The sequence below is a fragment of the Mesoplodon densirostris genome, chromosome 8 (assembly GCF_025265405.1).
Source record: "Mesoplodon densirostris isolate mMesDen1 chromosome 8, mMesDen1 primary haplotype, whole genome shotgun sequence".
In the NCBI taxonomy this organism is placed as follows: Eukaryota; Metazoa; Chordata; class Mammalia; order Artiodactyla; family Ziphiidae; genus Mesoplodon; species Mesoplodon densirostris.
Genome location: NC_082668.1, coordinates 41,320,093 through 41,347,978, shown reverse-complemented (window position 1 = coordinate 41,347,978; position 27,886 = coordinate 41,320,093). Strand labels below are relative to the sequence as shown.

The window sequence follows — 27,886 nt, the reverse complement described above, 5'->3', positions numbered from 1 at the left end:
ACATAGAATTTGTGCACATATCCTACAGAAAGTAGCAGTCTAGTACAGTGAGAAAGAGCATAGCTATTAGAGTCAGATTGCCTGGGTTTGGATCTTAGCTTAGAAGCTGCATTGACCATGAGTAAGTTGCTTAACTTTTCTGTGCTTTAGTTATTACAAAATGGTTCAAAAAGATTACCTACCTCAGAAAGCTTTTGTGAGAATCAATGAGATAATATACATTGCTCTCAGAACAACAGTGTCTTGCATATTAGCACTCAATATATGTTAACTGTTATAAAATATTTTGACTTTTTTCTGGAACATAATCAGACTCTAGCAATTAATTTTTGCAAATGGTATCACTATGTAAGAACAATGGTTTTAGTCTTAAAAACATTTTCAGTGGACACACTATGTATGGTTCTGGGTACTGAGTTCTAATCTCAGCTCTGCCATTAACTCTTTTTTTAAAAAAATAATTTTTATTCGAGTATAGTTGATTAACAATGTTGTGTTAGTTTCAGGTGTACAGCAAAGAAAATCAGTTATTAACTCTTATATAACCTAAGTCACTTAACATTTTGGTTCTCCATTTTCTCACTTATAATGAAGAATGATTTAAATAATCTAGCTCAATATTCTAGTAATCTACAACAGAGATTATTGACAATTTTTTTCTTTTTATGGGGGTAAAGAGCCAGAAGGTAAATATTTTAGGCTCTGTGGACCAAGAGGCAAAAATGAGGATATTATATAGGTACTTATATAATCATTTAATATATAATCATTTTAAAATGTCAAAACCATTATTAGCTTGTGGACTGTACAAAAACTGACAATGGTGGACTTGGCCTGTGGTCCACTCTTTGCCAACCACTGACCAGGAAGAAAACAGGATTGCTGTGTTTGTGCCAGCATGAACATCATTTTTATTTAGAATAATTGAGGATTTGCCCATATTTGTCTGTATTATCCTATACCTGGTTTTCCAAGTCAGCCTTCTTTTGTTTATTTAGTTCGAGTGTGTCCTGAAGCTTGGTCAGCTTGTCCTGAACTTCCCGAAGCACTGACTGCTTCTTTCTGAGACCATCCATGGCAATTTTAAGCTCCCCTTCAGCTGCAGCCAGTTTTATCTTTTTGGGAGCTACTATTTTTGCCACTCTGCCAAAAGTACAATTGGAAAATTAAATACATGTTTAATATTCTAGTGTACTTTCCATCACTGAATTTACTTTTCTAATATCCTTACTAAAACACATCTTCATGTATAACCTACACAGATTTCTATATTCTATATTTCATTTAGGAATCAGTCAAACCTGATCTCAGCACATAAAACATGACTATTAAAATAGATATCAAATACACATAATGTTTTCAAATAAGTAATTTTTTTACCCAAAATAAAATATTCAGTTGTCACCAATGTCAATTTCAGTGATTTTGGAAAAGGAGAATAAGCATATACATGTAAAATAGAGCAGTGTTTGTGGAAACTAGCCTAATTCGTTAAGGCTTAATTATGATGAGAAGAAGGGTATTTTATTTACATCATTTTACTCTTTCATTTTTAAATTTTTTTTATTATTTTAAATAATTAAATGGATTAATCTAACTATTTTATTTTCATCTCAAAATAGTTAAAATGATTTTGTGTGTGTCCACCCACTTCCTCAGTTCCCCAACTCTTTTTTTTTCTCTTCCAGTTTTATTAAATACATCTAAGAATGACACTCCTGTCTTTATATTGTACTTTTCTCAAATTTCAGAATATATCCCTAACTAAAACCAGCTATCTTATAAATATGAATGTTGGTAATAAAAGGGATTATGTAGGAAAAAGGATGGATCTAAATTCTCTTTTATCTGGAAAATGGAATTAAGTCATGTTATCTTTCTAAATAAATGATAAAACATTAAATTAAAATTTATCATTAACATAATATATCATGGTCCAAAATATACATAGCCTGTAATATATATGTACAATGATTCAAACTGTTTATGAGTTTGAAAGACATCCAGTAATAGTTCCTGTTTTGAAGAAATAACCAAAAATTTTTACTCTGTTTTATATATTAGTATTTCTCATAAAATCATCAAAAATGGCTGTTTGTCTAAAAGAATATATGATAAGGGTGGTTTTCAAAATGTGGTCCAAGACATGTCCCCTCCCCTTCAGGGACTCCAAGAGGTCCTCCTTGTGCAACTAAACATCTGTGTGAGGCTGCATTTTCCTCATATACTTCAATCAAAACAATATATCCCACAACAGATTGAATGAAGTAGCAGATCTGAGAGTGCAGCTGTCTTCTATTAAAGCACATAGTAAAGAGATGTGCAAAAATATGAAACACCACCACTTTTCTCACAACTTTTTTTGAAAATGTGGATTAAAAAAAAGTTACTTATGTAAACATGTGGAGTTTTTTATTGCTATTTAAAAATGAAGTAAATATTTTTTTTAATTCTCAGTTTTAATTTCTAATATGGTAGATAAAAAAGGTTTTGGGGTCTGCAATAAGTTTTAAGAATGTAAAGGGTTCCTGAGTCCAAAAAGTTGAAGTATCATCGTATTATACTATTTAGTTGGTATAGTCTTTCCTCCAGTAAATATGTCATATAACAGGCATTAGACAGGATTTTCTGAGGACCCTCTCACCTGTATATCTCTTTATATTATTTAAATGGCCAACCTGAAAATAAAACACACCAGTTCATTTTCTTTTTGTTAGTACTTACTTGTCATACGAATCCATTGCTATGACCCATTTGCACAGACCTTCGGCTGCTGTTGAAGCATTTCTAATCTTTTCTGGAACAAAATCTGGATTTGGAATATAATTTTTTCTTATGATGTTCATGTAAGCTGGAGGAATATTGTCCTTGTCATATTCATGAAGTGACTGTAGAAACCGAATGTCACCAAGAAGTCTTTTGGCGGGACCCCAGAAATCCTCAATTTTTTTCCCTGAACCCGTTGGGTCAGGGATTTTGTCAGCTTTGATGCCTTTCAAGATGCATACAGCTTCCATAACAAGCTTGACACCAGCGGGAGGACTCTTCATGGATTTTACCACTGTAATGTCCTTGAAATAACAACATGCTATTATTAAAAAAGAATTGTTTACATGTGGCTTGTAATTGGTTCCTATTTTCAAACTAAGCCATAAGATAGAAACTCACTGTTCATTGGGTAGAAATGGTGAAAGTGATAGAATTGTGTCAAGAAGTGTTGAGAAGTTTATCCCAAAGGAAAAGTTACAAACAAAAAAGAGTAACGGGAAGATACCCTATATGAGATTACTTATGACATGAAATCTACTTCAAAGACACATGACAGAGAGTTTGGCTGTCACAAAGTAAGAGTTTTGTTGCTTCTGAAAAGCTATAAAAGTCATAGATGCAAACAGAAAAACACAGAGAAATTATACATATGAATGTCTCCTATAAACAAACTATATATAGTTAGCTCCTGTAAACATTTTCCTTTATATTCTTCTATATCTTTTTCATATGTATATGCTATAAACCAGTGTATATGCTGTATTTTAACCAATGGAATCATAGTATACTTAACATACACGCTGTTTTAAAATCTGTTCTATTTCAATCACAATACATAGTGAACATCCACTCATGCTGGTAAACACTTACATCATTTTTAATGTCTGCATAGCCTTCCAATGCACAGATAAGAACCATAATTCTAATACCCTATCTGTGCCTTTTTCTCTTTTTTACTATTACAATTGCCATATTGAATTAAAGGCTTAATGTCTTTTATTTTTTTAAAGCTTTTGACAAATATTGACAAACTGCCCTCCAGAAAGCAGAAGGGTGCCTGCTGTTTTACTACATACACCTTTAGCAACACTGGTAGGCATTCTGACAGGCCAAAGAAATTTTATTTTGATCTGTATTTCTTTAAATACAAATGAGGAATGATATGTTTATTGACATTTTGTATTCATATGTTTATGGGCTATTTGTATTCCCTCTTTTGTGAATTAGTACTTCTTTGTACCATTTACTATCTTATCTTAGAGCTTGTTATTGATTTGTAAGAGCTTTTCACATAGAAGCATATTAATATCTTGTTTACCATATAGTTGAAAAGTTTTTCCTCAGCATTTCTAAAGTTCTGTCCATGGTGTTTATATCAAACAAAATGTGTTGGTTTTTAGGTACTAAAATTCAGTACTTTAAAAATTTTTTATTATTTATGAAAAATACGAAAGAGCATATACATTACGAACAATATTGCTTAGTGTTTTTTTGTTCCTGATTTCTTATACCAAAGAAATCCTAGTTTCTAGTTTACATTCCAAGATTATTAACATCTGACCTACATTTTCAACCATTTTTATAGTAATATAACTGTTTATATTTAAATTTCAATCTGAAATCTATTTTGGAGTAAAGTGTGACAAAAGGATCTAACACTTTCTCCCTTACCTCATCCAAAAGTTTAGCCAAGATTCCCAACACTGTTTATTTATTTGTTTGTTTGTTTGTTTGTTTATTTGCGGTACGCGGGCCTCTGACTGTTGTGGCCTCTCCCGTTGCAGAGCACAGGCTGTGGACGCGCAGGCTCAGTGGCCATGGCTCACGGGCCCAGCCGCTCCGCGGCACATGGGATCTTCCTGGACCGGGGCACGAACCCGTGTCCCCTGCATCGGCAGGCGGACTCTCAACCACTGCGCCACCAGGGAAGCCCCACTATTTATTTTTTAAAATTCATCTTTATCTTTCTTAATTGAAATGTTCACTTTCACCCCTTAATTTTTAATAAATTTCAAAGCTTAGACATGTTATTATAAAATATAACACTATAAGCCATATTATGTATCACAAAAAACAACTGACAAACACTGACATAACACTTTATCATACATACTGTAAGGTATAGTCCAATTACAAGTGTCTAAATATGAAATAGGTGCACATAGCATCAAAATATGTACTTGGGTCTTATACCCGTTGATTAAAGTTGCTCTGCAAAATTCCTGAAATAACAGTTGTTGTATGGTTGTTTAGAACATTTGGAAGCTTGCTTCTTTTTCAAAATTGTCTTAGTCATGCACGCACATTTCTTTTTTTCCAGGTGAATGAGTGAATCTTTTTGCCAATTTGAAAATTATTTCAATTGCATTAAATGTGGAGACTAATTTGGAAAAACAGACTAGATTGTAGCCCACAATATTAAGTACTTTCTTAAGCTATGATGATGCGTCTCCTAGCAAGCCTGTGGCTGTGCTCTTACCTGTGCAGTGAGAGTGTCAAGGGCAGCTAGAGCTGACTCTAATATGGGCAAGGCCCCTGCCAGGTCTGCGTCACATTCATCTTTGATGGCTTTGGCAGCCATAGCTTGTTCATTTGCTATTGTTTCATCAGCTTTCACTATTTTTTCAGTTTTGGCAACTTCTACAGACTCCCTCTCAATGATCATCATCATTTCATCAACCTCTTTGCTAGCAACTTTTAATTGAGGATGTAGAGCCTCTAACTCGGATTGCATTGTGGCTACTTGAGATGCAGCAGAATCCAGTTTATCCAAACCCACTTCGTACCTCTTTTTCATTTTCATTACTTCACTGAAAGCAAAGATAAAACAAGGTTAGGTGTCAGGCTCTAGCTCCTCCTTCAAGGAAAAAAATTAGCTGTTCTTGAGCTTTTCAGGCTTTTTCAAGGTATAACTAAAGAAGTGGACCTACTGTATAGCATGGGGAACTATATTCAGTATCTTGTAAATAACCTATAATGGAAGAGAATCTGAAAAGTTATAAATATATATAACTTAATCGCTTTGCTTAATACCTGAAACTGACACAACACTGTAAATCAGGTATACTTCAATTTAAAAAAAGTGGTTTGAAAGATTTTCACATATATTAACAATTTTGTAAAAAATATAAACTCTAGAACTTTGGATTGTGTGCAATTAAAAGTAGAGAGTATGTCTTGGGATTTTTTGTATTTCCAGTACCTGACACAATATCTAGGCATATAACAAATTCAAAAGATAAATACACTAAGTATAAGGCAAGGAACCTCCTATACCAAGATGAATGATGTGCCTCTACAATTAGTCACCTTGGGAAGTTTATTCCAACAACATTATTGTTCCTTAAAATCTTTTTATAATCAGTTACTTTAAATAGACTTCAGTGCCCAAAATATATTATTTTGAATGCTGCCAAATGTGGCATATAATTTTAAGATGTGTTAAGTATCTTGAAATAGGAATTTTTTAATTTAAGATAAAAGTGGCCAATAGAGAATAAAGCTCAACACTTTTTTGGTGCAAAATTATTATAAGGTAATAATAATTGATTCAAAATAATGTAATATTTTAACATACTTTAAATTTTTATCTGAATTCATATGTGTTCTAGAGATAATTATACATTATGAGTAGAGAAAACTCTCCTTTATAATTTGTTTCAATTTAAATATTTGAGATGCCATAACGTCTCAAAGTAAAAGGTGACACATTTTAGAAATTCTCTTCAAAAAGTTGGTTGGAGTAGGTAACGAACCAACCTGATAACTGTCTAAAGGTGGAAGCTCACTCTTCAACTGAGTGCCTAACTAGCTTGAGCTGGAAAACTGAAAAGGCTGTCATAGAGGGAAAAAAACATTACAAGTCAGGACATGCTACACTTTTGGCATTTGTGATTCCCTCCGAGCAAAATGTGTTACAGCAATGGGAACTGAGGAGACTGGATAGAGGATACCATATTATTTGTGAGTTTGGTTTCAGTGGAAACTGTGTGGAGCAAACACTGGAAAGGTCTCACTCCTGCCAACATGAAGCAGTTTCAGTGTGGTGGTTCATCCCATGTGATGCTTTGCTAGCTAAAACACTGGTTTCTTGGCAGGGAACCTGATAACTTGCTTCGAGGTTACAGTACTACCTGGCTATAAGGAGATCTAAAGACTTTAGCTATTAAGGGAAGAATAACTACAGGGTGGGAATTCTAGTTGAGGTAAAAGAGAACATTTTTAAAAAGAGGAAATTTGAAAGGCCAACAAGAATATCTAAAAATGCCTAGAAAACTATTACTTTCAACCTTTCTCTAAGTTTGTATCTCATTTTTATAATCTTTCTTCCAGTTAGGATGGCCTTAAATATTGTGAGCATATAATCAAACAGAAAGATGAGTGATACCCCCAAATTAATCAGACTCCCCAAGTGGTTTTGATCTCCCTGGATGGGAAAATATGGGGGGAGAAAAGCAAGATTCCATTAGGTTAAAGATCCTAAGATCTACATGGAACAAAATAATAAAATGACAGCCAAAGAAAGAGTAAAATTCAGCTAAGTCATGTAGCAGCCTTGGGTGGGACTTGCTAATTTCACTAGGTAGATGGGAAAAATGCCATTGGTATGATTCAACACAGGGTGTGTGCCATGATGAATAGGAAAGCTAAGACACTCCTGCTGTGGAAGGCATTACAAAAGTCACTATAAATACGGCTAAGGAGTTTCCCAGCAGTATCTAGGTAGCATCTTGGACAATACGAGAAAAGGTACTTCAAAATGCCTGAGATAGTGAGTTAGCCATAGGAAGAGTTAGAATGAACTATAGTTAATATGCAAAAACTAAACGTATTATTTTTTTGTCAAGGAATCTGTGCACATTTGGTGTTTTAAGTATTTTTTTAATATTTAAAAGAATTTGGTCTATTAGATGAACAGACCAGCCTTGTACTCCAATATAAGTTATGTAATTGATCAACAGAGCTAATTTGTGCTTTGAAGTAAAAAAATCTCATTAAGTTTTTAGACAATAGTCAAACACTGAAAAGAACTTAAGGCTTACCATATGTATAAGTTTAGCTTACTAGATTTTAGAAATTATTTAAGTACCTGGGAAAGTTTAGTTTGTTAAATCAGACTTCAAGAGGGAAATAAAAATATTAAAAATTACAAATGTAATATAAAAAATTGCTTAAATTCATATAAGTTTATTGATGTTTGCATTGATGTTTTGAAATAAGAGTTTACTTAAAGAAGGAAAGCTGGTTATGTATATTGAGTGGCTGTCTCTGGGTTTCAGCTGTTCAATACCTAAAGAGAAGGTTTATTTATTATCTAATTACTTATTAAAGAAAAATTACTCACTAGTGTTGTTTACCCAATAGCATTGTCAAAGTATCCTGGAGTCTTACCACAGCTCTGAGTGGCACACCTTCATTCCTTAAACAAATATGATTATGCATTTATCTTGTACTGGGCAATGCATCTGCACAAAAGAATAAGCCCTGTTCCCTATCCTAAAAATGTCTGTGGAGTAAATCATTTAATGATATAACAAAACTCACAGTATATACATATATGAAATAAGTCTCTACCACATCATTGCTATGTCATTTTTGTCCACACAAATGTTTTAAAAACCACCATGTCTTACTTTGAAATAAGAAATTTTGTTTTTACCTCCTTTTCTTTTCCAACAACAGTTTGAAGGTAGAAATTAATTCAAGATAAGAGGTAGGAGTCACATAATTGTATCTTTGAAGTTCAACATAGAAGGATGTCGATAAATCTACAGTAGAAGTGTGAAAGCTTTTACACAACTCAATACAGCCATCTCGTATTTCCTCTGACACTTCAATGTCTTCCAAGAAGCGGGAGGCAACTGCCTGTAGTGCATCTTCAGGCCAGGACTGAATTTAAGATAAATGCTTTAGCACATGATCCAATTTACTGACAGGAGTTTGCTATTACTGCGGTCCTTCACGGATGGTGGAAATGCAGGGGAAAACATGAGGGATGGGGTGGGACAGACACTCATGAGGAACTTCCCCCAAGTACTTGACCCCTTAGGACAGGGAGCCAGTAACTAATGCGTGCAATATTAACCCTTCATGGTTTGTTCAGGGGTTAGAGAAATTGGGCATGAGTATTGCAGGAGCAAGGAAGAGAAAAGGAACTAAATTTACAGAATGTCTATCTTTGTGTGCATTCTACTATTATTATCTCATTTAATTCTCCCAACAATTGTCTGAGGTAAATGTTACTATCCTTTCCCCTAAACTCCAGAATTAGATGAACAACTACCTCTTTGATTTCCCTTATAACCATCTCAAACTCAACAAGTCTACAACACGGTTCTTATCTCCCCCAAAATAGTTGTAGTCCTCCCCAACTTAGTCAACATCTCCACCATACACCCAGTTGCTCAAGCCAGTCATCCTTGATCTCCCTCCTCTTCCTCAATCCTACATCTATCCCAAAAGCAAGTCCTATGGGCATCATCCCTAAAATAGCTTCCAAATCTTTTCCATTCTTTCTATACCCACAACCATCATCGCAGTTCAACACTCCATTACCATCTTCCTGGAATTTTCCAACAGTGTCCTAACTGGTCTCCCTGCTTCTGTGCTCTATGCAGCTGCCAGAGTGATCTTATCAAAGGCAAATTAGCTCTTTTCACACTCTCAATTTACAATCCTTCAAAGACTTCCCAGCACATTCAAAATAAAATCCGAAGCCCAACTTGTAAATCTCTACCTGATCTGGCGTTTCCCACCTTTCTGACCTCAGCTCTATGACCTCCCCCTCAGTTACTGTGCCCTTGTCACCCTGATTTTCTCTCACACTGTTCATTCCTTCTATGTAGCTCCTTGTCTTCACTAATTTATTCTCTTACCAGATCCTCTCAGAACTGGCACTTTTTGTCCTTCATCTTTCCTCGTAAAGGTCACTGATTCAGAAAACCTACATGCTACCCTGTATGATGAATTATTTTTCACTAATTTGCAAGTAGGTAAGCAAACTCAAGGAAAGCAGAAGCCTAGTCTAGTCTATTTCATTTTCCTATTCACCTCCAGCTTTAGGATAAGACCTGTTACAAAGCAAGAGTTCAATAAATATGTTTTTCGTGAAATAATTAATCTTAGCAGGAAATGGAGGAACAAAGGGGCTATGTAAATTCCCCAAGGTCAAAAATTCTTATGTGTTAGATCTCACAGGATCTCTGCCACAGCTTGCAAACTTCCTACCCCACCCCCTTGTCTGCTCTGCACTTCCTGATACTGAAATTTACTAGAAAAAGTGGTAGCTGGGGCTTTCTTCCTTTTGACATCCTTTTGGGTTTGCTAATGGAAAGAGACTGGAAAAAAAAAGAGGTAGAGGCATTTCTACCCCTCTTCTTTTCTAGCAGAAGCTGAGCTCTAGGTTTTGGGTTCCTGTTCCTATCAGACATTCTTACTTCCACTGCTCCAAGTTCCAGTACCACTTTTTCCTCCCTATTCCCTTTTTTACCCAGCTGTAGTAACATCTTCTTGCTACACTCCACCACTTCCTGCCTGACCATCCCTCTCAAGTTCCTTTAATCCTGCCTACACCTCTATGAACTGTCCCCTCATTCAACTTTCCTCAATGAGGCCTTCCAGGGTGCTCTCTGTTCCCTGTCAGGAACCTGACTGATACATAACTTTATCCGAAAACTTTCTACAATAAATTGATGTCAGTGACTGTATACACTAGCAATAAGAAGTTTTTCTATTATAATGATTTTTGAATTATAATTTCATAAAATACATTATTATTGATCAGGAAATTCTGCTAAGCTACAATTTGGTGGGGGGCTCTAAAATAAGTCATGATCATGATGGAGATTCAAAATTTCTAGAAGTCTATCTAAAATTTACATGACAATACCTGAAACCAGTCAATGGTACAGCAGTTAACAAGAGCAGGGAACTTTCTCAGACGAATCCGAAATGCATCTCCAATGGGACTCATGGCAAGGACAACATGCAGTTGGTTGCGGCAGCGATCAATAAACATGTTGAAAAGAGCTATGGGGCTTCCATCAGTTTGTTTGGTTTTATCCCGTTGGCGATCTAAATGACGCATCTTATCACATATCTCCTGCTTCTCATCCAATGCAAAGAGATTCGGAACCTCCCCAGCATTTAGTAGATTGTTGATATCTTCTAGAAATGACTCCTTTTTAATCTGAGTATCTGTAAACAAGAAGACACCCTGCATCTCCCCTTCTGCACATTTCCTTAAGATCACTTTTAAGTCTTCATGCCACTCAGAATTACCATAGCCCTTGGAGATTTCAACCTGGAAAACTGAAGAATCAGCCATGTGGGCAGCTAATCTGGTGACAGACTGCCTTCCACTCCCTCCAACACCAACCAGAAGAGCATGGCTGCGAGGCTGCTTCAGGATCCTGGAAATTCGGCTGATGTGCTCTATGGCAAATCGGAATAAGACAAGGTTCAGGGTTTTTTTGCTCATATTGTTGTATTCTTCTAGGTGAGCTTCTACTATCACCCGGAGAGCATCTACATCTGCAACTTCTCTGTAGTTCGTATCCTCTCTCTTGGGATCATGGAAATCACAAAACATTAAGCTGTGTAAGTCATCTTCTTCCACCACTCCATCATTATCAAAATCCAAACTTTGAAAAAGCTCATGAAAATTTTCATGCATATATTTTTTCAAGATTTCTTGAATGTAGCTGATCAGCCAACTTCTGTCTGCATTATCCAGAAGGCGATCGTAATACACTCTAAGCACCTGTATAATAATTAAAAAGCAGCTTTAAGAACTGACTTCTCTTTTTAGTTTCATTTCTGTGCTAATCTCAAGTAATATAAAAAGTACTCTCAAGAAATTTCTATGGGTTTTATTAAAAGCATATCCAAACGAGGACTTGCTCATAATAATATTCACTTTAAATATTAATTTTAACCACATATATTTGGAATAATACACAGTTACACTGTTATCAATAAATAAAGGTAAATTGGGGGAACTGAAGTAGATTATAGATATGCAAAGAGCATTAAGGACTACAGAAGAGAAAAAAAAGACTAGAGAAGGTAAGTGACCGCATTTGCTGCTCACTCAGACATAGATAACAGAGCTGGGCACTGGTATCTAGGGTTTTGCAACTCCCTTGAAGTGATCTTTTCCTTTTCTCAGCCAGATAACATCTTGAAAATTGTTGTCAAATCAATAGATTTTTTTTTTAATAAAAGTACATTTTCTAGATAAAGAGGGAATGTCTTAGGTGGAAGGCAAATTTGTCTTAGTTTTGTTGTAAGTAATTGCAGAGGGCAATCTACTAAAATAAATCTCTGCTTATCTGCACATGTTGTGGGACTGCAAAAAGTAGTTAATCAGGCTTGCTACATAAAATAACTATTTCCTCAGAGTGGTATGAATGTCCCTTGGTTGCAGTCTGTTTTGGACTGAACTATGTTCCCCTGCATATTCATATGTTGAAGTCCTAACCCCCTTAATGTGACTGTATTTGGACAGAGGTCCGTTAAGAAGGTAATTAAGGTTAAATGAGCTCATATATGGGTGGAGTCCTAATCCTAACGCACTGCTGTCCTTACAAGGAAAGGAAGCGACACCAGAGCTCTCGCTCTTTCCCTGCAGGCATATAGAAGAAAGGCCGTGTGAGGACATAGGGAGGGCCTCTGTGAGCCAGGAAGAGAGACTTCACCAGAAACCCACACTGACGGCAACTTGATTTTGTATTTTTGGCGTCCAGAGGTATGAGAAAATAAATTTCTGTTGTCACTCAGTCTGTGGCATTTTTGTTATGGCAGCACTAGTAGACTAATAAACACGATAAGAAGTAATGCATTAAACTTTCTAACATTAAACCTGTCTGCATCAGCTTCTTCACCTTATAAAATGGAAGTAATAATACCTGCCTTACAAATCTCACACATGCATGGCAAAAATGAAATGACAACAAATGTGAAAACACTACAGAACTGAGAAATGTAATTATTACAAACTGCCTTGGAATCAGCCTAATTGTGTTCAAGAGTAATGATTTTATGATTCCTTTCCTTCTGCTAACTTTGGGGTTTTTTAAGCTCAAAATGGATTAAAGACCTAAATGTAAGGCCAGACACTATCAAACTCTTAGAGGAAAACATAGGCAGAACACTCTATGACATAAATCACAGCAAGATCCTTTTTGACCCACCTCCTAGAGAAATGGAAATAAAAACAAAAATAAACAAATGGGATCTAATTAAACTTCAAAGCTTTTGCACAGCAAAGGAAACCATAAACAAGACCAAAAGACAACCCTCAGAATGGGAGAAAATATTTGCAAATGAAGCAACTGACAAAGGATTAATCTCCAACATTTACAAGCAGCTCATGCAGCTCAGTATCAAAAAAACAAACAACCCAATCCAAAACTGGGCAGAAGACCTAAATAGACATTTCTCCAAAGAAGATATACAGATTGCCAAGAAACACATGAAAGTGTGCTCAACATCACTAATCATTAGAGAAATGCAAATCAAAACTGCAATGAGGTATCACCTCACACCAGTCACAATGGCCATCATCAAAAAATCTACAAACAGTAAATGCTGAAGAGGGTGTGGAGAAAAGGAAACCCTCTTGCACTGTTGGTGTGAATGTAAATTGATACAGCCACTACGGAGAACAGTATGGAGGTTCCTTGAAAAACTAAAAATAGAACTATAAGATGACCCAGCAATCCCACTCCTGGGTATATACCCTGAGAAAACCATAATTCAAAAAGGGTCATGTACCATAATTTTCATTGCAGCTCTGTTTACAGTAGGCAGGACATGGAAGCAACCTAGGTGTCCATCATCGGATGAATGGATAAAGAAGATGTGGCACATATATACAATGGAATATTACTCAGCCATAAAAAGAAATGAAATTGAGTTATTTGTAGTGAGGTGGATGGACCTAGAGTCTGTCACACAGAGTGAAGTAAGTCAGAAAGAGAAAGACAAATACCGTATGCTAACACATATATATGGAATCTAAGAAAAAAAAATGTCATGAAGAACCTAGGGGTAAGACGGGAATAAAGACACAGACCTACTAGAGCATGGACTTGAGGACATGGGGAGGGGGAAGGGTAAGCTGTGACAAAGTGAGAGAGTGGCATGGACATATATACACTACCAAATGTAAAATAGATAGCTAGTGGGAAGCAGACGCATAGCACAGGGAGATCAGCTCGGTGCTGTGTGACCACCTAGAGGGGTGGGATAGGGAGGAGTGGAGGAAGGGAGACGCAAGAGGGAAGAGATATGGGAACATATGTATATGTATAACTGATTCACTTTGTTATAAAGCAGAAACTAACACACTATTGTAAAGCAATTATACTCCAATAAAGATGTAAAAAAAAAAAAGAGTAATGATTTTAGTGTTTTCACTGTTGTCTGGTTGACATAATAGTGTCATCCTTTTTTCTAACAGTAGTAGCTACACAAATGGTATGACTAAAGCCTCCCACTTACTCCCCTACCCCCCCAGTTCATAAGCTATTCCTCTATGGGACAATTGAGTTTCCCAGCATATGACAATAGTCACTTTCTCGGATTGAGATACCGAAGACCTCCTCCTTCTCATGAGAAAAAGGAAACTAAGACAACCTCACATATTGGGCATCAGTGTCTAAGCATGAATCAAGTATATTATTATCTAGCTGCAATTTAGCAAGAACCTAAGGCAGTGTTTCTCAGAGACTGTCAACACACATGAATCTAGGGCCCCACTCTGGACCTGCTGGCTTAAAAGTTTTGAGGATGGCGACTGGGAAGATCTTTTTGTTTTTCTTTTTAAAAATTTCCTTACACGAGGTACAAAAATTTTAAGTGTACACATCCAGGAATTTTTACACATATTTACATCCAGGTGACCACCACCAAGATCAAGATATAGAACATTCTCAATACCTTAGCAAGCTCCCTCACTCTCACGTCTGCTGATATCTGCCCTCCTCTCTTCCGTACAGGGGACTATTATTCCATTGCCATCCCTTATATTTTTTAAAGTTGACACATAAAATTTTCCATTATAAATCTAAATCTTTGCAGGGGAAGTAATTTCTGGCATATTTATATTGTATTTGCACTTTGAATTCATTTGCCTCAAAGTCTTGATTACAAATTGCTTTAATTGGTACATAATTTACACATCATAAAATTCACTCTTTTAAAGCATACGATTCAATGGTTTTTGTAGAACAGTCACATAGTTATGCAGTCATCACCACCATTTAATTCTAGATCTTTCTCATCACCCCAAAAAGAGACCCTGTACCCATTAGCAGTCACTTATTATTATCCCCACCCCATATGCCGCCACAGCCCCTGGCAACCAGTAATCTCCTTTCTGTCACTATGGATTTGCTTATCCTGGACATTTCATATAAATGAGAAAATATTATATGTGGCCTTTTGTGTCTAGCTTCTTTCACTTAGTGTAACGTTTTCTAGGTTTATCCATGTTGTAGCGTGTATCAGTATTTCTTTTTATGGCTGAATAGAGTTGCACTGTGTGTATATAAACACACACACACACATTTTGTTTGTCTCTTCATCAGCTAATGTATATTTGAGTTGTTTCCACTTTTGGCTATTATGAATACTTCTGCTAACACTCATGTACGAGTTTTTGTGTGCACCTATGTTTTCACTTCTCTTGGGTATATAGCTAGGCGTGGAATTTCTGGGTCATATGGCAACTCTATGTTTAACATTTTGAGGAACTACGAAACTGTTTTCCAAAGCAGCTGCACCATATAACATTCCCACAAGCGATGTTATTATCCAGTTTTGCTTTTTTTTTTTTTTTAATTACAGCCATCCTATTGGGTGTTAGGGGGTACTTCACTGTGATCTTGATTTGTATTTCCCTAATTACTAGTGATGTTAAACATTGTTTCATGTACCTATTGGCCATTTGTATAACGTCTTTGGAGAAATGTCTATTCAAATCCTCTCTCCACTTCTAAATTAGGTTATTTGTCTTTCACTATTGCTTTGTCATAGTTCTTTATGTATTCTGGATATTAGACGCTTATCGGATACATGATTTGCAAATATTTTCTTCCATTCTATGGGTTGCCTTTTCACTTTCTAGATAGTGTCTTTTGAAACATGAAAATTTTTAACTTTGATGCAACCCAATTTAGCTATGTTTTCTTGGGTTGCTTGTGCTGAGTATCTATATTTAACAAGCAAACCAGATGTTAGGCAACTAACGATTGAGAGCAATGCAGAAGCCAAAGGGAATGCAAAGTAGTAGGTCAGTTTCATATCTCAAAAATCATGTAGTGCAATTATATTGGGTTGTTTAGTTTGGTAAAATTGCGTGGAGAGGAAACAGTCACCTAAAGTAGTGAAATCTTTTTGAGTAAATAGAAATAAAGCACAAGTTAAGAGTGTTAAGCTCAATCACTTCATATTGTTTGAGATGGTGAGAACAGTGTGCCTAGCACTGTGGACGAATCAGTGAGGGAAAAAAGTCCTCTGCCCTCAGGAGCCGGCAGGCCACCTGTGGGAGATGGACAACAAACATAACAAATGCACTGTACAGCAGGTTAGAAGGTGATACATGCTATGGAACTGCTACGGAAAGAAGAAGAACAGAGCAAGTCAAGCAAGACTGGAACTGCTAGTGGGATGTGAGGTTGCAGCACTAATTAGGGTGGTCGTTGTGCCTCGCAGAGAAGGAGAGATTTGATCAAAGGCAGCAGGGAGCCAGCCCAGAGGGTCAATACCTAGGGGAGAGCATTCCAGGCAGAAAAAAGCCAGGAGGCCTGTGTTGTGGGTGAACAAAGGTGAGAGCAGGAGGTAACCTGAAAAAACTGGGGAAAGGTACACATACAAGGTCCTATGGACTGCTGGACTTTTATTCCAAATGCCTTCCCACAAAGTCAGGTGCCATTTCAAGGTTGTGAGCCAAGGACTTAAACTCATGACACTATATGAATATGAAGTAATCACTAAAAATGAAGAGTTATTATATTATGAACCCTATTAAATGCCCAAAGAGCTCAACAGCCATTGTCAAAACTCAGTAATCTGACATCTGAGGCAGGACAGAATCTGAAAAAGTCTAAAAAGTTTAACTGTACATACCACAAATATACAACAGCAAATAGGAACTGCTCTCATGATTGGAAGAAAGCAAAGCATTATAATCCCACGTGACGAAGCATGTTATGGATAGTAAGATGCTTTCTTTCTTCCCTTTATGCACTCATTTGACAATATTTCTTGAGTGCTTGTCATGTATCAGGCATTGTGGAAAGCAGTGAATAAATAAAGCTGCTGTTGTCATAAAGCGTCTGTTCTAGTAGAGACAATAAGTAAGCAAAAATATGGATGGGGTCAAGTGACACTCAGTGTTATGAAGAATGAAGCGAGACAAGGGATAAAGAGCTATAGCGTGTAGAGTTGGTCTAAGACGAGCCTCTATGGTAAGGTTATATTTGAGCTGAGATCTTAAGGAGGTAAGCGGGCAAGCCGTGTGGATATCAGGCAATTAAGTGACCTACAGTGGAATCTGCAGATCATACTTTTCCAAAGAGTCACTTTTAGGGACCTTGCTGTGGCCGAAATTTCTGAGTGGAATGGACCTTCACTTGGGCATATATTTGAATGTGTGAGGATATAGAAATTCAAACTATAGATCTAAAAAGCCTACAAAGATCGAATTTTGTAAAGCCTTTTTGAAATTTATGTCTCTGTTACACATGGTTTTAACATAGCAGTACATTTCCATTTTCTAGATTTCCTAACTACATTAATTAAAATTAAAATAACCATATTAGTTATATATTAAAAAGAGAAAATTTTCCTCCCACTTTCCCATATTCTTTGCCTATTTTAAAAATATTAAACTTTTTTTTTTTTTTTTTTGGCTGCGCTGGGTCTTCATTGCTATGCGCAGGCTTTCTCTAGCTGGGGCGAGCGGGGGCTACTCTTGGTTGCAGTACACGGTCTTCTCATTGCAGTGTTTTCTCTTGTTGCGGAGCACAGGCTCTAGGCATGTGGGCTTCAGTAGCTGCAGCACGCAGGCTCAGTAGTTGTGGCTCACGGGCTTAGTTGATCCACGGCATGTGGGATCGCCCTGAACCAGGGCTCGAACCCATGTCCCCTGAATTGGCAGGCGGATTCTTAACCACTGTGCCACCAGGGAAGTCCCTGAACTATTATTTTTTGATGTATTATTTTTTGTATTCTCTTTTCTCTCTCTCCTGCCCTTCCTCTACAAGTTTTTACAAGAAAATGTTCACCCATGTATCTCTTCCCAAAGAGAGATATATTTTTATATAATTTCTATGTTCTCAAATCTAGTTTACTCTGTAGTTCCTTTGGCATCTAATATCACTACAAGTAAGTAATGAACATAAATACTTTCACTTCTAATGAAAACAAAAGTGTTCCATCTCAAAATTATTTGAAGTCAAACTAACAAGGATTAAGTCACTGAAAGGAGACCAAGGGCTTCCCTGGTGGCACAGTGCTTGAGAGTCCGCCTGCCGATGCAGGGGACACGGGTTCGTGCCCCGGTCTGGGGAGATCCCACATGCCGTGGAGCGGCTGGGCCCGTGAGCCATGGCCGCTGAGCCTGCACGTCCAGAGCCTGTGCTCCACAGCAGGAGAGGCCACAACAGTGAGAGGCCCACGTACCGCAAAAAAAAGAAAAAAAAAGAGAGACCAAGAATGATACCTACTTTGAAATAGCCTATAAATCAACAGAAATTCCTGAAAATGAGAGATTAGGCATCTTAAATGTCATAAAACATATTAGCATAAATTATTTTTAGAAATTATCTTGACCATTGGCTTTCAGAATGCCAAATAGTGGAATCCATTTATTTAAATTGCTGAATACTTCTTTTTACGCAGTTGTTGCCATGGTAAAATCTTTGTTTCCTGCCTCATCATATATCAGTAACATAGAGATTTACCTCATGAACCCAAAGACGTTTAATCACTTCTTTGGTTTCTGCTGTTTCTGGTCTTGACAAACACACACCCTGAATGACACGGGAGAAATCTCGGAGGTTGAACAGGTAGTGAGATTTGGCTGGAGTAGGCAAGAGATTCTTCATTGCTTCTTTATACAGAGTCATCGTACCATTTACAATTTGTGTGGTCAAATCTAGAAAATTGTCTGGAAATTTATAACTTAAAAAAAATTTTAAGTAAAAAGAAAGAAAAGTGTTAGCAAATACAGAATTATGATACATAAATGATATTTAGTATGACTAGCATGAATTTTTTCTTATGATTAAATCAATTGATTTTGTTTATAAAATTACCATTTCTTGATATAATAATAGAATTTTTACTTCTTTTAAAGCTACTTTCCATTCATTATTTTATTTTATGTTCAAAGGAACTCCATGAGTAAGCAGGACGAATTTAATGAACTTAAGACTACTGACAGAAAAGCCAGCCAAGGAACCCAGCATCTTAAACTTAAACCAGCATCATAACTTAAACCCAGCATCCACTAAACGATGCTTCCTAACCTCTTTCACCCCCTGGGCATTCTTAATTGCATAGCGATAGAATCCCTGAAGAACACGGGTGAAATGGGTATTTTCAGAGAAAGGGAAGGGAGAAAATAAAAACACAGAAAAAAATAAGGAAAAGGGAACAAGAAAAGGAGAGTAAAAAGAAAGTGAAATGAACAATGAGCCAGGATTTTTTTTTAAGGGCAAAAGGAATGATTAGGGTAGAAAGAACACGGGGAAAGAAAAAATTGGCTCTATTTCACTTCTGGCTTGACAAGGAGTCCTCCATCATCACTGGATAGGGCAAGGAATGGCAATTTCCTGAGAACAGTGTCCACATCTGGGAGCCAAGATTTGCACTGCTCAGGTCCACTTGGCTCCCCGACCTCCAAGTATCTTGTGGAGAAGTGCTGAGTGTCCAGAGCTAGGGAGCAACATTTCCCCAGGGTACAGGCTCCAAGGTTATACTCAAACCTGGACATGGACACCCCTGGGGAACTCAAGAGTTTTACTACTGGGTGTCAAAGTCACAGGATATACCTGGCAATCTTTCCAGCATTAGTTGAACTATGTGGCAAAAATCCAAAATATTGATCATTCCAACATGGACATATTATACAGCACGAGGTAAAATGTGTATGGATTTTTAGGTTAAAATCCAAGACTTCAGAAAAATAAAGGAAAAAGAGAAAGATACTGCAGTCCCTTTGTGTTATGTTCCCATACCTGGAGATGGGGGTAAAGGAGGGAAGCAATGTTACCTGTTATCTTCTTCCGTGTCTAAAGGTGCTTTCATGGAAAAGTCTGAGAAGCACTACTTGTACTAACATGTTCCCCAAAGATTTTACACTCCCCCAGTGAAAAAACAAACACAGCTTCAATTACCTACCAGGTTTTTAAATGCCAGGTTAAGATTCTAGAGAAGATTGTAAACATGGATTTATCACTAAATTCATTGATTGTTATAATATTGAAATGCCGCATGTATCGAGGAGTTACTGGATTTCGACCACCACCTAAATATTAAAAAGGATAACCCTTAACAGTGTTATTCGTATATACCAGAGTATTTTCTCTACACTTTACAGCATAAAACAACGCACAAGATGGACAAATTCACAGCACACAGAGAAGAATAATCGATTATTTGGATAACCTTGACCTCAAAACAGTTTTATCCTCAACCTCAAGGTGTTGTTTTCTAGTTCAATGATCTGAATAAGTTCAACTAATTAGATATAATCTTGGTCAGGTCTATTTACCAAAGGAAATTCGACCAGACAGAAAGAACAAGTGGCCACCTTCTCCATGACTCATACATAGCCCAAAGCAGTAAACCATCAAACATTCTCATTACAATACGATATTAAGATACAATATTACACAATGTTAATATAATATTGTACGCAGTATTAACATAACCCTGGTGATTCTCACTGACCATACTTTAGGGTCCTTTCCACATGGCTGAAATTCTGCATGACCTTGGCATACAGCCTCACTCTTTCCCCACATCTTGAAATAAATTTCCCTAGGACTAGTCTATGTGGTTCACATGGCCACTTCACTGGCTGCCTGTAATTTTGAAAACTGGGGGATTATCTCATTTTCACAAAATACTGATTACATTTTCAAATATGAAGTTTTAGTAACAGACTTACAATGTAACATCATTTTACAAAATTGATTGATATTATCATCTTTACATGTATAGACAAAATGCATTTTCTCTTTAAAGGGATTCTATCATGAAATCTTTGGTAAAGAAGTGGTGTTAAATGTGCATGATACCTTTATATTGCTTAAAAATATGTAAGTTCATGTTTTATGTTTGTTTTAAACCCAGTAAATCTGTATTTTGCTTCTACCACTATTATACTGTGCTGATTCTGAAAACATGAATAATGTGTGAAAGCATATAACTAGCTGCCTATAGATCAAAACAGTTATGTATCTCTATGTATTTAGAAGCTTATAATAAACACTGATTTACCTGGGCAAGTTTAAGGAGATGGTAAAAGGGCTGCAGAAGGAAAGGTCAGAGATCATATACCCAGCTCTATCTTCAACGCTTCCTCCCAGAGAATGCTCAAAAATGGTGGTCTTTTTAGAAAATGGGGTCCAAGAGGAAAAGACACCTCATGGATTTAGCCTGCTCCTCTGTCCAGTCCTTGAAGAGGCCAGGAAAGTGGACACTTAGTACAAATGACTGCTGGGTAGTGGGGGAGAGGCAAAGTGGAGCTAAAGTCTGGGACCCAGGAACAATAGAGTTAAAAAAAAAAAAAGAGGGTAGGGGGAAAGCATTCAAAGTGGCCCAGGTAGTGTATTGAGAGCAATTACTGACTCAGAGCAAACTGTCTGCATTATAGGTCAGATAAAGGTCAGGTGGTTCAGAGGCAAATACCGGAGAGATTCCCTGAAGACATGGTACATCAAGAAGGGGAATTTTTAAAAATATAGGATACCAGCTTGAGTTCAGGAAAAGAACAGTTAAAAATGTCCAGTTAGTTGAATCAAGCTGTTTCAGATATTCTAGAATAAAAAATTTCCCCTACATAGAGATCTCTTTGAGTTTACAAATTTCCCCTGAAAAGTGTAAAGGATCTCTAAGAGTTAATTCTTTTGCCCATCTCCTACTCAAATTCCCTCTCAACAGTCTGTCTAAATCCAGAGACTCACTAAAATGTGAACTGATTGGGGTAGGGGAAAGGTGACTATTGAAGCAGGGATGTTTCATACAGTTGAAACTTTAAGGAATGAAACAGAGGAAAATGAGCTTCCCCAGGGGGATCTGGGTTCTCAGGGGATCTGGGACCTCAGAATGCAGGAACAGGAAATGGAAAGCAAAGTCCCAAAAGGTGGAAGAAAAAGGATTTGGAAGAGCTGTTTGGTTTGATGAGAATGACTTCAAGCAAGGCAACCCACTCTGCAGTGTTGATCATTGTGCTCACTCTGTTAGGTCACAACGTACAGACATAGAAAACACATACACAAAACATTGTAACTCAAGTTATCCGATTTCTCTTTCTTTCTCCTGCCCTTTATATATAGCCAGAGTGATTTTCAATCTTAATCACAAACTCAGAAAACGTACCTGGAGGTCCCATAGCACACATGATTTGAATGTCTACTAGTTTAATCATAGAACAATCTTTTAGGTCATACCAATTCCAGTGATCTAACCATTGCCTGAGTAACTCAATAGGAGGTTGAGCCCCATACACCTCCCGAGTGGGCATATTGACATCATCTACAAAGACAACCTGACAATGAAAGGAGAAGAGGGATTAGAAAATATTAACACCTTAATATAGTGTCCTATGGTGCAAACAATGTTCAGGCAAAGAATCAGATTATCTTCTTGTGGGGTACATATGTGAGAAGTGATGGTTTCTTTTCACATCAGGAATATCCCTTAGCATCCATGTTACCAAGGAACAGGGAGGCAGTCTTATTACTAACCTTTATAGTTAAGAGTTTAGAACCTATTAATCCTCTCATGCAACTTGTTTCTCAGTATTCCTTCTCTTCTTTCCTTGTACAACTTCAGTACATTAAAATAAATGAGGGGGCTTCCCTGGTGGCACAGTGGTTGGGAGTGCGCCTGCCAATGCAGGGGACGTGGGTTTGAGCCCTGGTCCGGGAGGATCCCACATGCAGTGGAGCGGCTGAGCCCGTGCGCCACAGCTGCTGAGCCTGCGCTCTGGAGCCCGTGAGCCACAACTACTGAAGCCCACGTGCCTGGAGCCCGTGCTCTGCAACGGGAGAGGCCACCGCAATGAGAGGCCCGCGCACTGCAGCGAGGAGTGGCCCCCGCTCGCCACAACTGGAGAAAAGCCCACATGCAGCGGCGAAGACCCAACACAGCCAAAAATAAAATAAATAAATTTATTAAAAAATAAAAACATAAAATAAATAAAATAAAATAAATGAGGAAGGTGTGTGATTTTAAAATGATTATAACCTCTGAGTGATGACAGTAAGGTTGGTAAGTGTATTCTTGGTAGAGGAAAAGTCAATTGATAGCTTGGTTGTTTAAAGGCCAAGCGAGCAAGCAGCAAAGACTCCGCTGAGTAAAAATGTTAATGAGAGAATTAGGAAGGTAGGTAATTTCCCAGATGTATATTCTGCTTCGAATTCAAAGGGCAACTGCTTGTTTTTAATGTCAAGTTGCCTGATGCACATACAAATCTTAACACACTTTTAAGAAAACTTAACCAAAACGTGTGATAAAAAAACTGTACAAAAAGACATCCAGTACCAGTATATCTGGCTTCCTCGTTCTGAATGTAACAATGCCCGTGAATAGGACCATTGCTGTACTATACGTATAGAAACAGAGAGTAATTACCATTTTCTTGCCCAAAGGAGGACCAAAAACTCCCTTTCTTCTTTTGTCCAGTTTTGACATGATAATATTCTGAGTTTGAGCTGCTGTAGTTTGTGCTGAGAAGTTAATCAGCAGAGGCTTGTATATATCTTTACTGAGTTGATTTAAAAGAAAATTCTGTATAACAGGAAATAATGAGCCATAATTGCAATTATGTTTTGACATTTCAAAATAACCACTAAGCATCATTGTTGACACACTTGAATTTAATCTTAGAGGGTCATAATGTAAAAAGAGATGGAATCAACAGAAATAACAGTTACCAAGTCAATGGAGTATGTCTATTTGTCCAGGCCTTCTGAACACGTGGCTTCTCTGGTTTCTAAAACCACCATGCAGAGTACACATTCCTGCTTAACATGAAGTCACAGGGACTCAGGGGTTAAGAAACTTGGTTAAGGTCTCAGAGATGACACAAGAATTTAGACTGCCATTTCTCTCTCTCCAGATCAACGTTCTCTGTAATATAGCTTATTAGCTTTCCACTTTTATCAAGTTATCTGACTGTAAGTTAGGAAGCTTACATAGCATAATTTGTACTTTCAAAATGAAATTCACTGGAAAACAGGTAAAATTACAATGATTCTTAACCAAGATGTTGTTTTCTACAAATCATCTTGTAGAATAATAATGGAATAGGAAAATATTTACAATATCTTAAGGAGAAAAAAGCAGATTACAAAATAAGATGCAAAGTATGTTCCCAATTTTGTGAAAAGTAATTCTTTTTGGCCTGGGCAGTTTATTACCTGGGTTGCATTTGATGGGGGTACAAATGACAAAGGCTTTATTTTTCTCCACCCACTGCCTTGAACCATGTCAAGTCTCCATTCCCTAACTCTTGATAATAATATCTTAGATAAATCCATTAGCTTTCTGTACACTTTATTATTTTTTTAAAAAAATCCAGTCCAACTCAACACCTTGATTTAAAATCTCAGTCTAAACATCTTCCCTCCTCACTCTTGGATATTTCTTGATACATACAGCATTTAATATGATAAAGGTGACATTTCAATCTGTTGGGAAAGAGATTATTCAATAAATAATACCAGGACAATTATTCTACTATATAACGAAATATATTCCAAAGGATTAAAGGATTGGATTAAAATATAAAATCAATAAAGAACTAGAAACAGGTACTGTCACAACTGGGAGAATGTGAATTGACTGGGAAACTGCAATGGGGGAGTGGCCACCGATAGCTCCTCCTCTCTCCTCCACCTGCCTTCCCTATCTTCTTCCTGCCCAGGGTCGGGTAGCGGGCAGAGCTGGAGGAAGAGAGGCAAAATTCCCACTTCACTGGTGTCACTGTGGTTCTCTCTTGGCTAATGCTATCTTGCCTGCTGTCATGGCAAGCTTCCAAATGTTTGCTCTCTGAGAAGACCAGATGTGCAGGTTCCTTACTTACTCCCAAGGGACATTCACATTGCACAGTTCCCTGACCTAAGGGGACTAATGGAGTTCCCTCACTGCTGTGGGAGGTCATATGGAATGGAGTCCCAGGAAGGCTCAAGTCCAGTTACCTTCCACACTGTCCAACTGACCCGGGGGAAACTTGTACTTACTTGCCATGCCAAAGGCTGGAGGTGCTACTCATTAATAGTTCCAGCCAGCTTTCTCCTTTCAGAAATCTGAAACTAGAGGCAAGAACTGATCTTTGATCAGTATGATCCCCTAAACACAAGGGAACAAAGATTTGTAATGCTACTGAGATTTGGGGCATATCTGTTGCAGCAGCTAGCATTTTCTTACCTAACACACAATAAGTGTGATTCCAGAAATCATTAAAGAAAATCAGTCTTATTACCATGTAGTAACTGTTTACATATTTGATACTTTAGAAAATTAAATATCAACCAAAACACCCTTTTTAAGGGAGATAAAATTCTTCATCCTGTATAAGCTATTTTCACTAAAATACCTTTAAAATGGACAATAATTTAGTGATATAAAGTAGCATAATATCTTTAATTAACTTTTAAAAATAAATAGGCAATTACTCAAAAATTCTCTGTGACTGCAACATTGAAATACCTATGTATTTAAAAAACATTGCCTACCAGTTCAGGTAGTTTAAAAAATAATTTTCTTAGGACTATCATGCATATTTTAACATGTAGATTTCTACAACACTTACAATAATGTAAACACTCTTTCCAGTTCCTGTTGGTCCTACAAATATTGAAGGCTTTTGATGGGTGGTCAACAATTCCATTAGTGCAGAGTATCGAACTGTGTCCAGAGTTGGTACAATGATTTCATTAAACATCACATCCTTAGGAATTGGAGGAGCTTCTGCCAACTTCTTTACCCATGGTTCCCATTTTCCTATTCCCTGTTTACAATAAATAACCAAATAGTGAATGTCATGTTGTAAAATACTTTTAGATGGCACTCCTGTGCCATTGCAGAAAAGATGAAAGATCAAGACAACAATCCTTGATATTTATGCACCTGTTTTTATCCTTTAAAACCTTCACTCTAATTTTTTAAGTTAAATTTTGTGTTAAATTAAGGAGAAATTGGGCTTTTATATGAATAAAAATGAAACGGCAATGTTGTGATACTTTTGATGTCCTGACACCACTGATTATGTCAACCCAAAGATCAGTTATTTTGGCCAATTCTTAGATTCTTTAATGGCATTGAGAAAACTGGTCTAATCAATGTGTTAAAGAGTAAAGAATTTTATTCAATACTTGTTCACACAGAAACTGTTCATATAGAAAAATTTTCTACATGGAATATCAGCTGCATATTGTTTGACTTTTATAATGGTACTTACAACATCAGCTTATTATTTCAAGCAAGATTTCCTTCTTTTTAAAAAATATTTTTATTGGGGTAGAGTTGATTTTGACTGTTGTGTTAGTTTCTGCTGTAAAGTGAATCAGTTATATATATACATATATCCACTTTCTAGATTTTTTTCCCCATATAGGTCATTACAGAGTATTGAGTAGAGTTTCCTGTGCTATACAGTAGGTCTTTAACAGTTATCTATTTTATTTATAGTACTGTCTCTTTTTAATTGTAGTAAAAAACACCTAAAATTTACCTTCAACCATTTTTCAGTGTATAGCTCAGTAGTGTTAACTATATTCATGTTGGTGTGCAACAGATATCTGGAATAGATGAGATTTCTTGAGATTATTACTATGAATTAATATTACACTGTATCTTTTCATCCAATTAGCTTATGAACTAAAATTTTAATTTACTAAGGCAGTGTCTATAACAAAAATTTTCAAAAATATCATGTTAACTCTCTCTCCTTAGAAAAACACCACTGCCCTCTCCTTTCTTGCAAAATCCCATTTAAGTTCCTGGCCTTTTGAAGCATATTAGAATTTAAACCCATTCTTCCTTCACACCTTCTTCATGTTCCCCAAAACCCAGCCTCACTGATGGGCCTACCAGTTACAAAAATGCCCTGTGTCCCTGGACCTTGACATATAAGACTCTTCTGTCCTACAGTATACATGACACTCTTCTGAAGAGGTTAGGAACACACAGAGGGCAGCACTGTGCTTTATTCATTTTTGTATCTTCTAGTAGTACTGTGCACATAGTAGAGAATTTGAGGAGGCTGAATTTACATCAGTCTAAAAATAGTATTGCAAAGAAATTCCTAGAACTTTCTAAAACTGTTGAAGAAATAATGCTCTTTCAATACCCTTGATAATCTTTTCTAACATGGATATTTTGCCACCTGTGGGGAAGGAAAAATTAAGAATCAGAAAACCTAGAACAGAGAGTCATTTAGAGATTGTGTGATCCTGGGAAAAATCACAAAATACCTCTGAGCCTCAATTCCCTCAATGGTAAAATTTGAAAAATAATCCTATCTTTACCATTTCACTGAGATGCTGGGAAACAAAATAGAAGTGATTGTGGAAAAGCTTAATAAATTGCAAAGTGCTCTGAGAATGCAGGGTATTGTTAGTCATTTGAAGTAAAATTAGCAAAGATATAAAGGTATCTTGTGGCTGGCAGGGTGAAGAGTCTCTTCTGAGGTGAGGTTGGCAATACATTGTCAAGAGCCATAAAAATTTTAAAAATGATACAGTAATTCCTTTTCTAGGAACCTATCTTAAAGAAATAATCAGATATGTACGCAATGACTTGTGCACAAGAATATTCACAAAAGCATTCAAACTAAAACAACAAAAACACTTCAGTGTCCAAGACTACGAAA

The 27,886-nt window shown here is 36.8% G+C and overlaps 1 protein-coding gene across 1 annotated transcript in view; it reads right to left on the bottom strand.

Annotated features, from left to right (window-relative positions):
- Positions 1-27,886, bottom strand: part of DNAH7 (dynein axonemal heavy chain 7) — a 243,777-nt gene that overhangs the window by 85,295 nt on the left and 130,596 nt on the right. The window contains exons 35-44 of the mRNA XM_060105782.1: positions 25,826-26,023; positions 23,644-23,799; positions 22,387-22,555; positions 20,182-20,308; positions 18,741-18,960; positions 10,658-11,530; positions 8,429-8,658; positions 5,249-5,579; positions 2,725-3,071; positions 963-1,143 (exon numbers count right to left, since the gene is read on the bottom strand). Of these exons, the coding sequence (XP_059961765.1) occupies positions 963-1,143; positions 2,725-3,071; positions 5,249-5,579; positions 8,429-8,658; positions 10,658-11,530; positions 18,741-18,960; positions 20,182-20,308; positions 22,387-22,555; positions 23,644-23,799; positions 25,826-26,023 (2,832 nt within the window). The remainder of the gene's footprint in view (positions 1-962; positions 1,144-2,724; positions 3,072-5,248; positions 5,580-8,428; positions 8,659-10,657; positions 11,531-18,740; positions 18,961-20,181; positions 20,309-22,386; positions 22,556-23,643; positions 23,800-25,825; positions 26,024-27,886) is intronic.